This window comes from Saccostrea cucullata, unplaced genomic scaffold (assembly GCF_032062105.1).
Source record: "Saccostrea cucullata isolate Sc308-1 unplaced genomic scaffold, CSIRO_AGI_Scuc_v1 ctg7005, whole genome shotgun sequence".
Classification (NCBI taxonomy): Eukaryota; Metazoa; Mollusca; class Bivalvia; order Ostreida; family Ostreidae; genus Saccostrea; species Saccostrea cuccullata.
The window spans coordinates 19,350-33,109 of NW_026927955.1; the positions used below are offsets into that span (position 1 = coordinate 19,350).

The window sequence follows — 13,760 nt, forward strand, 5'->3', positions numbered from 1 at the left end:
TGTCTCTTTTAGATTGGTCTTCAAAACAAACAGGCTTTTTACAACTGGGAACACGACCATTCGGGTAAGTTCTGCATCTATTTATAGGAATGATGAAACTGATCCGTCTATGTAAAAAAAAGATGTTATATTATTCATCAAATCCAACAAGTCAAACTCTACCCTTCAGAGAATGCCTTATGATCAGCATTTTATCGTTTAATAAAGTAAAATAAAAAGTAAGAAAAGAAACTTGGAAAAAAAGAAAATGGGAACATATCTATATAATCATTTAAGTAAAGATTTAAATATCTATACTACCAACTAAAATTATGATACTAATAAACATAAAATTAAAAAAGTTTTCTTAAAAATGCAATTCACATCTAGAAAAATGTATATTCCAGGTTATTTGCCGCACAAATACGTTGTTCAGAGAACATCCTCAGGTTATAGCGTCGATAAATTTCATGAGAGCACAGATGACGTCTACAGAAAACATGTTAAGGTAAGAATTTCTTTTAATCAAATCACTTGCAATTTTCTTCTAAAAAACAATTTTTTGTCATCAGCTCTAAGATCAACTACGTTTCGTTTCAACGATTGATTAAGGTCTTAAAATAACAGAAAAATGCCTCTTTATTGTTCTGTTTATTAAAACAATCGAAATCATAATGAATGATAATAAATGAGAGATTTACACAAATATGTATGGTGGCCTTGTATCAGAAACGAGTATTCTGAGTGTGATTTATGCATTTTTCCCCAGGCGCTACATTATAGTCATGGTGGGGTCATTGAATATGTTCAGGCACATGATAAAGTTGTTCTTCAAAACCAAAACAAGATACAAGAAAAAAGGTACAGTAAACATTTAAACATGTGTCGTTATTTGAAGAGAATTCAACTCATTTTGAGAAAGAAAACTTCTTTTCGTCCTTTCTTTATATTAAGGATTGGATATAATACCAAATTACAAAAAACGATAGGATCGTAAAAATTTGTTTGAATACTAATATAATTCAAAAGTTGCCTAGCAACACATTTATTGTAACAAAGAATTATTTATTTACAGAAACCCAGTTTCTGGAGAAAGGGAAATCAGAGAAGAGCAAAGTGGAGGTATTTTATGTATGCAGTAAATTGTAGTGTAAGACGGTTCAGTGCATGCATGCAAACTTCACCAATGACTGATATGCTTTTCTTTAGAAAAAAAGTCATTATAAACGGAAACATACTTAATTTATGTTATTTTTTAGGTTAATCATATTGGAGAAAAAATTGATTTCATCAAATCTACCAATACTTATTCTATCTGTTTTAATGTTGATTATGTTTTCAATAATTTGAATCAGTTTTACTTTTATATTTCCATAATATTATAGGCATTCACATATTTCTTATTGATAATAAGGAAGAAAAAATAAACTTTGTTTTTTAATTGCTCTTTTAAGTCGTGAAAGACATTGAATCAAACACGTCAACGGAAGTAAGACTCGTAAACAAAATGTGAGTAAAGTTACTTCCCTTAAACTTCTTTCATTTAGTTGTGTTTTTTGGGGTGAGTTCAGTGCTCAAAGTACATGTACCTCTACTTTTTTTTTAAATAAAATTCAGACACAAAAGGAATTTGTCTTTTAATTAGGATATGGTATTAATCACATGTTTTTAATAACTCAATTTTTTTTATAATTACAGTAAACTGAATAAAGTTTATACTTTATCTCCCTTGGACAAGTATTTGAAAATTAAAGACAGCATTGTTGTTCAAAGGGTAAGATATATTCCTTTCTGTTAAATTTCGATTTTAGAATGACTGTATTTAAAAAAAATCATTTCGATATTTTTTACAGGAGAGTTCAAAATCGACTGGATTATCAGAAGTTGAACACGAAATTGAATCAAATGTTACTTGTATTCAGTCTTACAAAGAAGAAGGTAATTAAGCAATGTCCCAAAATTTCTAAAATTCAGATCGATCCCTTTGTAATAAAAGTAACCCACGTGCTGCTCAATCATTCATTTATTTAATTGTCAAGTATAAAGGCGATTCTGTCAATGTCTATGCCGCTTGGTATCCTGAAAATGTGTACAATATAATTTTGATTTCTTTTATCAGTTATCTGGTCATATTCTATCTTTATTTTACATCTCTTTTGAAAAATTATTAGCGTTCAAGTAAACTTCTTTTTCAGAGAAAATTCATTAGTCAATATTTCCCTTTGATGTTATTTTTTCTATTACTATATATGTTTTTATCGTTCTAGTCAGCAGCAATAGATCCGATTGCTTTGCGGACCTGGTTCAGATAGTGTATCGCCTTCCAGAGGAGGATTATGTTAAACTAGTCACACGCGAGTTCTCCAAGGAATGCCAAGCAAATGACACAACTTGTTCCACTAGACAAAATTTATTCATTGATCTTCTTTTTAAAGAAGGGCGTAATATCACACAAAATTTGATTATCAGACACTTTTTAGAGAAGGATAATGTAAACGAAACAGTTCTTTTTCGAATATTTTTCCATATGGCTGATATGAAAAGCCCTACACTGGTTAGTTTTTTTTTTGTTTTTTTTTTATTTTGAATTTCATATTTTTTTAACCCTTATATTTCTTAATGCATCTAAACCATTTAAAAAAACTATCTGGGTTACTACTTTTTTTTTTTATTCTCGCAGGCTTTGTTAGAAGCTGTGGAAAAACTCTGTCTTGGTCCAGATCATGCCAATATAGGTATATACTGAAATTTAAACGTCTTGTACAGTGTATCGTACAAATATTCGAAGTGTGACTATAAATCCGTTTTTTAATCGGTGGTGACAAAAATATTTTGAAGATTCCTATTATGAAATAAAACATTAATTTTACGACTTACTATTTAAATAAAATGTGATGGAAAATATTTCATATCACCCATGGCCAGCAAAGATATCTATTATGAAACTTACAAATATTTAACCATTAACAATTGCAGCCTATATGTCTTTAACATTTTCCTGTTCGGTTTGTCACTTAAAGCTTGAATTTGTGTTTAATTTCATATGATTGCATTTTATGAAAATTATTATTATACTAGGTTTAATTGCCATGACAAAAACCCACAAACATGCTTGTTTGGCACTTGGAACATTGATAAGAATATTTCGAAACAATTCTGAGCACGACGAAAAAACTGACCATCTACTGGAGTCCCTTCAGAACTGGTTGACTCCTCATAATCAAAGTAAGAAAATGATGTTTATGCTTGCATGAAACAATATATTTAATATATCTAAGATCATTTTCAGATTAAATGAATGCTTTCAATTACACCCGTTAAACACATTTATAAATGTGAAACTCTCTAGAACAAACCAATGTCAAAGTTATAGAAGAAGATATTTTTGGCGCATTATGTCTTTCCCATGTTTTTATCTTATAACGGTTTAGTTTTATATTATTTCTTCAAGCAAGTTATAAAGCAATGTACAATAAAAGAAGACCACGTCGCTCAGTGGACAAATTTGATGGTGAAGTCCATAATTACACGTACTCCAAAATGGTGCTGATCCACGCCTTAGGAAATTCAGGACACGCCAGGGACCACCTCCTGACGTACATGAGACCCGGGGAGGGGGACAACAGTTGGAGGAGGGCTGCTATTATAGGAATGAGGCACTTCAACTGCACAGAGGTATGAGAAGAATACTGTTTGTTATCTCCATTTGTTTCATTTCAAAGCTCAAAGATAAATGCCCAAGAGACTTTAAAAATTACAAATACATCATAGAGTAATAATGTATTTTTTTCACTGACTTTATAATTTTTACTTCATGTAGAGTTCTGTTGCTTTACTTGACCTGGCAGTAAACGACGAATATTCTTTAGTTCGACAAAACGCCATGGAATGTTTTGAGAAGCATCCTTTATCGAGAAGAAGTATACCGCAGCATCGAGATATCATTTTAAGGTTTAATAGATTAATTATATTTTTTAGAGCATTGTTATTGTTTAGTATAAATCCCTCTACATATATTAACATCGCAACGTTTGCTATCTGCATGAATTGTATGCACACAGAACGTTCTATACAATTCGAACAAGTTTATCGACAAAAATGTAATAGATGGCTGATGAAAGGATTTTTGGGGGAAAACTTTCCCCTTATAATAAGATGATAGGATGAGCATTGGAAACTTTAATTTGAATTTTGTCGACATGTAACAGTAGCATGTTCCTGTCCCTTGAGAAATTGAAAGCTTTGAGGAATAAAGCATTTAAAACATACAGATTGTGTCCAAAACATGGCACAGGGACAATTTGAAAATTTCGTACATTTATACACCTTCTCTTTGAGATTCACAACAGCTACTTGGTCTGCTGTAATGCCCTACGCTACCGCACAAAATACACATCAACGCCTGTACATGCCAGTAAACAGCAAGATATATTTATTTAACCACCTAACCTACAAGCTACAATTAATTCTACAAGCCCAGCACCTTTTTCTGAGAAAATTGTAGATGGGTGCATTTTAGCGTTTATTTTGTGTGACCATTCAAAATCCTATTAAAATGTATACATGACACTGAAGGAACATGAAATATAATCAATAAAATGTATATGACCAACCTATTCTTCCAATATACCACATAAAATATTCTAGGAATTAATACTCCTGAGAATTCTTGACCGGTACCCTATCCGAAACTATTCTCTGCCACCAATAATTTCGTAGAAATTTCTACTTTTGCATATTATAATTTAATCTTCAATGTCTTGCTGAAAACAATCCTTACATTGTAGCCGAAATTACTCATACCAAACGTTGATGAGAGTAAAAAGAGGCATTCTTGATATAAGATTCAAGGATGGTTTCTTTTTTGCAATGAAACTTCCAGGCATACATTGGACTAAAGAACTTGGAAATGATGCCCTAGGAGCCGGAATTGGACTGATTTTGACAAATGAACTGGAAGTAGAAATTAGTACGTATCATATAACACGGTTTTCCTCTCATAAATGCAAAATTACTATATTTTCTTTAAATGTTTCCCGAGAGAAAGAAAACATTAATATCGTTCATCTTGATAAAATATATTTTTTGTCTCTATTAATATGTTACTATATGGATTCCTTACACTGCAGATATTCATGTTTATGTGGCACTTAACGTGTTAAACTTTAATTTTACGAATTAAGACTTAATTATAATATCCATTATTTAAAGTTGGCTGTAATAATCATCCAACGAGTTGTGTGTTGTTTTTTGTTTTATCCCGAGTCTTGGCGAACGGATAGAAAACACACGGTGGGTTGGATGATAAACATGTGCAATCAAAACTCATCGGGGTCTTATCACTTTTCATGCATCAATATCAACTTTAATCCATTTTAATGAATAATCCACATTAATGTGCATGATCTTCTTCACTTACAAAACCATTTGAGTGATATCCATTGGATAATGGGGTAATTATATCATTAAATTATTTATTTACTTATGTTATGTGATAATAAATTTTAGAACCACTCAGTGGATACGCCTTATTGAATGTCTATGATGATGCATATGCCAAAATCATGATTGGTTGGTTTGATATAGAAAAGTATCTCTTTCGCGCTCACGCCTGCTACAGGGGACATGCTGCATATGATATTAACATCCTTAAGGTAAACTTTATCTTTTTGATGAACATTACTATAACGTAAACTTCGACTAAAATGACGATCACCGAAAATCTGGAAATTTTAACTAAGATTTATTTATTCGATATTTGAGTAAAATCTTAAATACTTTTTAGCTCACCTGAGCCGAAGGCTCAAGTGAGCTTTTCTGATCAAAATTTGTCCGTTGTCTGTCGTCGTCGTCGTTGTTGTCGTTAACTTTTCACATTTTCGACTTCTTCTTAAGAACCACTGGGCCAATTTCAACCAAACTTGGCACAAAGTATCCTTAGGTGAAGGGGATTCCAGTTTGTTCAAATGAAGGGCCACGCCCTTATTCAAGGGGAGATAATTGAGAAATAGTGAAAATTTGATGGTATGTTTTAAAAATCTTCTTCTCAAGAACCACTGTGTCAGGAAAGATGAAACTTATATGGAAGCATCCTCAGGTAGTGTAAATTCAAGTTTGTTCAAATCATGACCCCTTGGGGTAGGGTGAGGCCACAATGGCCGATCAAAGTTTTACATAGAAATATATAGGAAAATTCTTTAAAAATCTTTTTCTCAAGAACCATTAAGACAGGAAAGATGAAACTCATGTGAAATTATCCTCAGGTAGTGTAGATTCAAGTTTGTTCAAATCATGACCCCGGGGCTAGGGTGGGGCCATAATGGCCGTTAAAAGTTTTACATAGGAATATATAGGGAACATTTTAAAATCTTCTTTTCAAGTACATGTACTTCAAAGCCATGATTAGTAATATTTATATGGAATAATCCTCAGGTAGTGTAGATTCTAGTTCGTTCAAATCAAGATCCCCTGGGGGGTTAAAATTCAAGCCCCCCTCCCAACGTTACTTAACTTTCAGTTCTGATCTGATATGTGCTTTTTCCTAGCCGATGTGCTCAGGTGAGCACTGTGGCCCCTGGGCCTCTTTTTTTACCTTTCTTAATTTTGCCGATTTACCACTTTCTAAATATTCAGAAAAAATCTCAAAATGCATAGTATTTATTTTTGTTTTTATCAATGATATAGATATACAATGTACCTGTACTTACAGATATACATGTAATATCATGAAAATGAACATTTAAGTATTATCAACAATTAAAGTTCTACGAATAAAGATATCTCGGTTCATTTACTTTTTAATTTCCATTTCATGGTTAGAAATTACTTTTCCCTTCAAACTTTTATTTACAGGACTTTGGGATCAATGGGTTACAGGACTTAGCAACGATATTCGACAGAATCGTAAAAACAGTGGTAGATCCGATAAAAAGCACTGTAAAGGCTTTCAAAGACATTATTCAAGTATTTGACAATGGCATCCAATACATTGTCAACAAGATTATTAAGCTGGTCAAAAACTTTCCACTAATTTTAGAAAGCATCATTCAAAATGTCATCAAAGCAGTTATGAAGGTCATTGAGTACGGAGGGGTTCCTTGGATTGACCAAATAAAGAAGATAATTATCAAAGCCAGATATTTTGTTGAAGATGTGAAGGAGGATCTTACAGAGTTTTACAGTGTATGGAACTAAGTTTATTTTATTACACTACATACAACAAAAATGCGTTTAAGATCTTCAAAATATTTCTTTTCTAATGAAAGCATTCATCAGTAATACTTTGAAAATGCGTTTCTCTTATTTATCATAAAAAATGTATCGTTATGCAAATATTAAAAGAAAATTATTTCCATGTCAGTTTTTAATTTTCTTTGTAAAGTATGTATTATACTTTTAAAGTTGTATGGTTTGAAAATAAAAGAAAATATTAACTTATCACGTATGAAATACTTATGCATTTTTAATTTGAAATTTTAGATATAAATTTTATTTTTCTCTGTTTGTTCTAGACTATGGCTGATACCGTCACTGTGACTTTGCCCTTTGTTGCAAAGAAATTGATTGATTCTGTTCCAACAATAATTTCAGCACTGAAACAGTTTTTGGCAAATCCAGTTCAATCAATAACTGCATTTGGAAAATCTGTACTGGAGTAAGTTCATTTAATATAAAGCCACCGTCTTAATCAAATATTTTTTCAGGCATGTCTAATGTACATTTACACATTGAAGTAAAAATTTCATTGCATTCAAATTTTGCCAGTTTTCTTCCGGTTAATTTACGTTTCATGTTTTGCAGTATAAAGCTCGCGATTGGAATGTTTTTAGATGTAAAAAACAAAATAGTAGAGACCCTGGCTCTTCTGAAAGGTATTATTCCTTTATATATACAGAGTAAAAATATCTCTTTATAAACAAATGAAATCAGATTCTTGTGAAAGCATGTTACTTACACGCAATAAAGGGCATTTAAAAAATACGCATGCAGTTTACAAAAACATGTATTTCAACGTTTGATTTGCTACATGAACTATTTCGTCAACAGGTCGTGCGCCATTTTGGGTTGACTACTGGGAAGATTTTGATGAGATTTTAGGAGATGTCAAAGACCTTTTCGGTCTTCTTTTTAAGAAGAAAGAAAGTCCATCCACCGAAGAATTCGAAGATGAACTTTCCACTGCACTTACAGATGGCATATCAATGACGGTAGACTGAAAGCAAAACTCCAAACATATTTATTTACATTTTCATTTGTAATAAAATATTTATGAAAAAAAAAGAAAATAAATTCAATGCTAGCTCTTCTGTGAATTATAAATATTTCTTTAAACGATAACTGAATATTTATAGTGTTTAGCTCTTTGAGTTCAAATTATGAATTTATATTATTAAACTTGCAGAGGGAGCAAACCAACATATTTTTAGAGGCTATCCAGGAATCTTTTGGGAATATAACAACTCAATTTAAAGACACTTTGGGTGAATTAGTTTCTCCGTTTTTCAATACTTTCCACTCAGTATTGAATGCAGTCAAGGCGGTCAAATCCGGATATACTTCAGTTAGAGATATGTAAGATTTTTTTTCTTGCTTTTACTGTTTTGTTTGAATAGAAAGAATCATCTGATAGAACATGGCAACTTGTATGTAGGAATTGATAAATTTTGACAGATTTATAAAGACAAAGAATATCATACAAAGGATTTTTGGTTCCAAATTCCATATTACATTTCCAAAACGGCGAAGAGTTGAAGATACTACCTGCGGAGTAGGGGTTTGGCCTACAAATACGAATGGGATACATCAGACACTGGGTGTTGATGTTCGAATTGGATATAACGCAGAAGTAAATCAATTTGTTTTATAAATTATATATGTATATATGTAAACGAATTTTGAAACATTAAATTTTGGAAATGGTTTAATTGACGGTTGCATATGCAAAGATATTGTACATTCTGAAACATGGCATTTCCCTCTCATTGTATTATGTTTTAGTTAACTTTATGGTAAACGAGACGACTTCATCTTTTCCCTTCTTAGCATACCTTTTTATGAAGCAATATATAATCATAACTACATATGAAAGTTTAATCTTATGATCGATTAGATGCACTAGAGCATTTGTTTTTACATACGAACAATTTGTAAAGCTATTTGACAAGCTATTTACAAATACATTGATGATTCAAGGATGTAAATCTCGTTAAAGGCAAACATTCTGTAAAATCTTTGGTCGATAAATGACCTTTTGGCAAATATAATATATCGTTAAGTTGAATGATAAGTGATGTTTAGTTTGCCTTAACTCGTCCATACTAAAAAATAAATATTTGCACCATTAGGGAGATGCCATAGAATTGATCCCCACTAATGACAATGTCAATTGAGTAAAAATCGGAGAGGGTCACGTTATTGCAGCTAATATTTTTCCTGTTTTTCCTTTTACTGGATTATGACACGAAGTTGAATGCCAGAGAGTGAAATCGTGATATGATTGAAAGAGAGAAAATTGATCATATACAAGTGTCGTTACAAAGCAAAAGAAATGTATTAAATTAATTAATTAATGATAAACCTAAAAAAAAATGGTATACTGTGTCCTTGTTTTTGAAATGTAAATAGAAAAACAGCAACTATAAATGCATTTTGATTTTTGAAAAACACATGTAATGTTTTTTAATTTGGACCAGTCTAAAAGGCAACATGTCCATATATTTGTACAGATTCGTTGCCCTGTCAATGGTGAAGTTTTTAAAGAAAACAATAGAGTGCTAATTTTGCCTACAGATGAAGATTTCATCGAATATGAAATAATAATAGAAAACATTATTCCGAATCCAACAATCCCATCAAGTGGTCAGTTTTTGTCAGCGGGTAAAGATATCATTGGAAAAGCTGACAAATCCCCTTGTGATTATAATTCTATCCATGTATCTGTTCGAAAAAAGTCTACGACACCAATGTCCGATTCTGACTATGAATACATTGACCCATCTCCATTCTTGGATCATCTGCTGCCCTATCCAGAATGGATCTGGGAATGTAAAGATTACACGTATATCAATTTCCTCAGTGTTGTTTCGGCTGATGCAGTTAGGGAAACACTTGACAAATTGGACGATGAAATCCATAGAAATTTTGAAATCGATAAAGACCTTGGGAACGAATTTCCTCCTGTGGAACCAAATCATCGCCCCCCAGATTTCGAAGTGGCTTCCCCTAATGATTCAGTAGCTGTTGGTGCCTGGAATAAGTTCAAAGAAGATTTCAAGGGTTTAGCGTCAAACTTCAAGGATATCGCCAAACAGCTGTTTGATTTCTCAAGTAACAGGTGATAAAAATTGATGTGTTGTTATATCTAAATTCTTTGTCATATTTTTCTATTAAAATTTTTTCATTAAAAGTGTTTTGCTGGAAAAAATTCTGCTAATTATGACATTAAGACTAAAATCTAATGTAATATTTCTTGCCTTCGAGTTTTTAAATGTAGATTTTGTATTCTGGTCGTTCTTCAGGACTGGTCCGAATCTTCTTGATCTGGTGGATGTAAATTCCTATACTCTTGGGAGAATTAAAGAAATACTCGGAGATAAAGTTGGAAATGAAATGGAAATCGTTTATAGTAAACTTTTGCAGCTTAGAACGTCCATTTTTGCTCAAAACCTGGATGGTTTATCAATGTCAAAACTAAGAAGTTTACTAAAAGCATCGTTTAACACAGTGTCTGGATCAAGATCAAACATGGTGTCAAAAGTTCTTTCAAGAACTGAAAATGGTTTGTACATGACAACATAGACATTCTGCTTTCATTTTATTAATCTTTATACGTGACTTTTCTAAATTTGTGTAGGCAGAGACTGTGTGAAAACAAATATTTTCCGTTTTAGAATGCCCGATGTTTCTCAATAGACTTCAAAAAGGCCCTGGAAATGTCTGTTTTGTGCATCGAAGTTGCAATGAAATTTCCTGTGCAGTTTTATTTTCCTATGGCAATCACAGACTAATGGTAACTACTGATGTTAAAATGGATGGATGTTCAAAACAAGTCAATGTAACGGCACATTCAACTTCGGTCCTTATAGAATTTAAAGATGGTAATAATACGTTGTTTTATTTCATCACATTGCATACGAGGGTTGTCCTATTATGTCGTAGACTGGACAAACAATTATACTCTCTTTGCTAAATTATATACATGTATCTATTCTTGTCTTAGTGAAAAGCAACATTTTATGATCGCAAATGTTAAGTTTTATGAACATAACATGATAAGAATATAAAGTAGAAACGAAGAAACCGTAATAAAAAGTGTACATCGGCGAAAGAAATCGAACTTCATTTACGTTTCTAATAACGTCGTGATAATTTTCTTATTTCTAACCTGTAATTATGTGCTTAATACGTCTTTTAAGCATCTCTTTGAGTTTTGAAATTCTTTTTAAAAACTTTTTTTTTCAAAATTTCATTTTAATTGAACACTCTACATAATTTCATAAACACAGGTCCATAAAGTAAATACAATCAACCTTGAAAGTTAATTCATATTAAATTTAAAAGTTGAAGAAAGTAGGGTTCGAAATACAGGTTGTCGAAATGAGTAGGAAACCTTTGGATATTTTATTTTCTAAATTTCAGGTGTCGAAATAGAAGAGAGGGTTCCCTTGGTAAACGTTTCAAGGTTAATGTCTGCCAACCTGGTTGTTTCTATTACATTTGACTCGTCAACGGCAGTTATATCCCTCAGTGCCGAACTCTGTGTATCTGATTTTATTTCCTGTTTACAAGCTGTTCCATTGTTGTTGAACTACGAAGTTGATTTGACATGTTCTTTAGGTAATAAATATATACTTTTTCAAATGTGACCCAAATTTCTATAATTGCTTACAATATCTCAAATTAACAATTGATGTTATTAATACAAATAAGCGCTTCCGGTTATTAACAAAAAATTGGAGTGGAAAAAGGTGGACATATATAAGTCATAATTTATTTGTCAAACATTGACCAGGAAATGGAAATAACCCCATACTGCCGACGATGGATAGTGTTACTGTTCAGGATTTCATAGCAGAGCTATCGGAAAATCACTTACTTGATAAAGAAATTCTAAAAATTATTGACGCCATCAGGGAAGCAATGATAGAGGAGGTAAGATTTCTTATTTGGATGTAAATAATATATATGTGAAGCCATTTAAAATGTGATGCATAGACATTCAAAGTGCACAGAATACATGTATATGCACATACATGGTCTCGAATACTATTCTAGCTCTCTTATCGAGCCTGCCAGATTCTTTTTAAGCATCAGTCACATTATCCAGCAATGGGTTAAACGATGAGAAACCAATGCTTTTTTTATGAAATTAAGTGGCGTGGTTGCATGCCGGCCGGACACCAATAGTAATCGGACGGTGACTGAGGCCATCGGGTACATCGGTGGGGGTCATCGGGAGATAAGCTGTAGTTAACATTCAGCGATGTCTTCACCGATGCCCCACATAGCTTCTTAGCATTAACCACCCAATATTAACACATCTTTCATGGATCGGCTGATGTTTGACCGAGCACTGTCCAGTGTCCGTTGAATCTGAGGTCATCTCGCGGTGAGTGGTGGGCAACAGGCATCGGCCGATCTTCGGTCGGTGTTTGACTAAACATTGGCCCAGAGTCGACCAATGTATGACCGATCTACAACCGATGTTCTCCAACGGTGAAAACTTTTCGATGTCTGATCGATGTTCGACCGGTAATCGGTGCCACACCGATCAAATATGATTCCCTCTGGAGGCACTTGTCGTACTATCATCGGCGGGGGTATGCCTGTTGCTGTGAAAGGTGTGGAGAACTTCTTTGCCGAGGAGGTCCGATTTTAGGGCATCGCTCACTCTACTGATTACTAGCGATTACCATCGGTATACAGTCATCTGCCGGGAAATGTGACTGAGGCATATTAGGTTTATTACGTAATGTCTCTCGTGAAATTAGCTATATCAAGAATTTTATGAGAAATATATTTTAGATAAGTACTCACATAGCATGACGATCACAAAGAAAATCGGGGCCAGTATACATGTATATGCATCTCACTAGCAACGGTACAACTAACATGACCTTTCTTCACTTAAATTGTAATGCTTATGAAAAATACTTTAATCATTACCATATTTTATCGATTATTATAGGTTGTGACCGAACTTTGCAATAAAATGACGAGTGAAATACCTAAAATGTGACGTCTGAAAAGTAAATAACTCAAAACCCTGATCTCGTTGTACTGTTTAATATGTGCAATACTTTTGAGGTTTTTTTTTTTTACATCAGTTAATTAGTGATCCGAGAACACTTCTGAAAGTAATGGGCAAGGAGTTCCAAAATAAGGTAGACTTCTGCGCAGATGTTGATATACCTTTTCCGACGAAAGATTTCGTGCTCATCGATAAGAAAATAGGTCCCTTTATGATTGGTCCAATTGCACTGTATTTCGGTAAGTTCCACTCATATTTCATTTCAGATTTTAAATCATTGTTAAGTTTTCAATTGTGTCGATTATCAGTGTTGCTGTTGTTTTAATTTAATCATAGAATTAGGAGCTGGGGCGTCCGTTGGCCTGAGAATACAAGTCGGTCTCTGTATACTTAGTTTCAAAGCAAGAGTAAGTAACCAACATTACATTTATCTTTTTTTCACAATTTAAGGAGGAGCTCCAATTTAATGATATAGATAAGAAAAGCTATGTATTTATTACAGTTTTAGAAATAACACTCGTTGTTTTATAAG

At 32.8% G+C, this 13,760-nt stretch overlaps 1 protein-coding gene and 1 long non-coding RNA gene across 2 annotated transcripts; both read left to right on the forward strand.

Annotated features, from left to right (window-relative positions):
- Window positions 1-1,458: 1,458 nt before the first annotated feature.
- LOC134275968 (uncharacterized) lies at window positions 1,459-1,920 on the forward strand. The gene is made up of 3 exons (XR_009993956.1): window positions 1,459-1,488; window positions 1,678-1,753; window positions 1,833-1,920. It is a non-coding gene; the product is annotated as an uncharacterized LOC134275968 (long non-coding RNA).
- A 123-nt stretch (window positions 1,921-2,043) lies between these two features.
- Window positions 2,044-13,635, forward strand: LOC134275967 (uncharacterized; the record flags this gene model as incomplete). The annotated part of the gene is made up of 21 exons (XM_062758246.1): window positions 2,044-2,053; window positions 2,247-2,470; window positions 2,660-2,714; window positions 3,058-3,204; window positions 3,431-3,654; window positions 3,800-3,930; window positions 4,767-4,948; window positions 5,488-5,633; window positions 6,832-7,161; window positions 7,491-7,633; window positions 7,780-7,850; window positions 8,026-8,186; window positions 8,381-8,550; window positions 8,650-8,824; window positions 9,705-10,312; window positions 10,497-10,756; window positions 10,869-11,075; window positions 11,617-11,814; window positions 11,990-12,129; window positions 13,305-13,467; window positions 13,565-13,635. Coding segments are annotated over exons 1-21 (3,816 nt in total), but the record flags the coding sequence as incomplete, so codon positions are not given.
- Window positions 13,636-13,760: the final 125 nt, after the last annotated feature.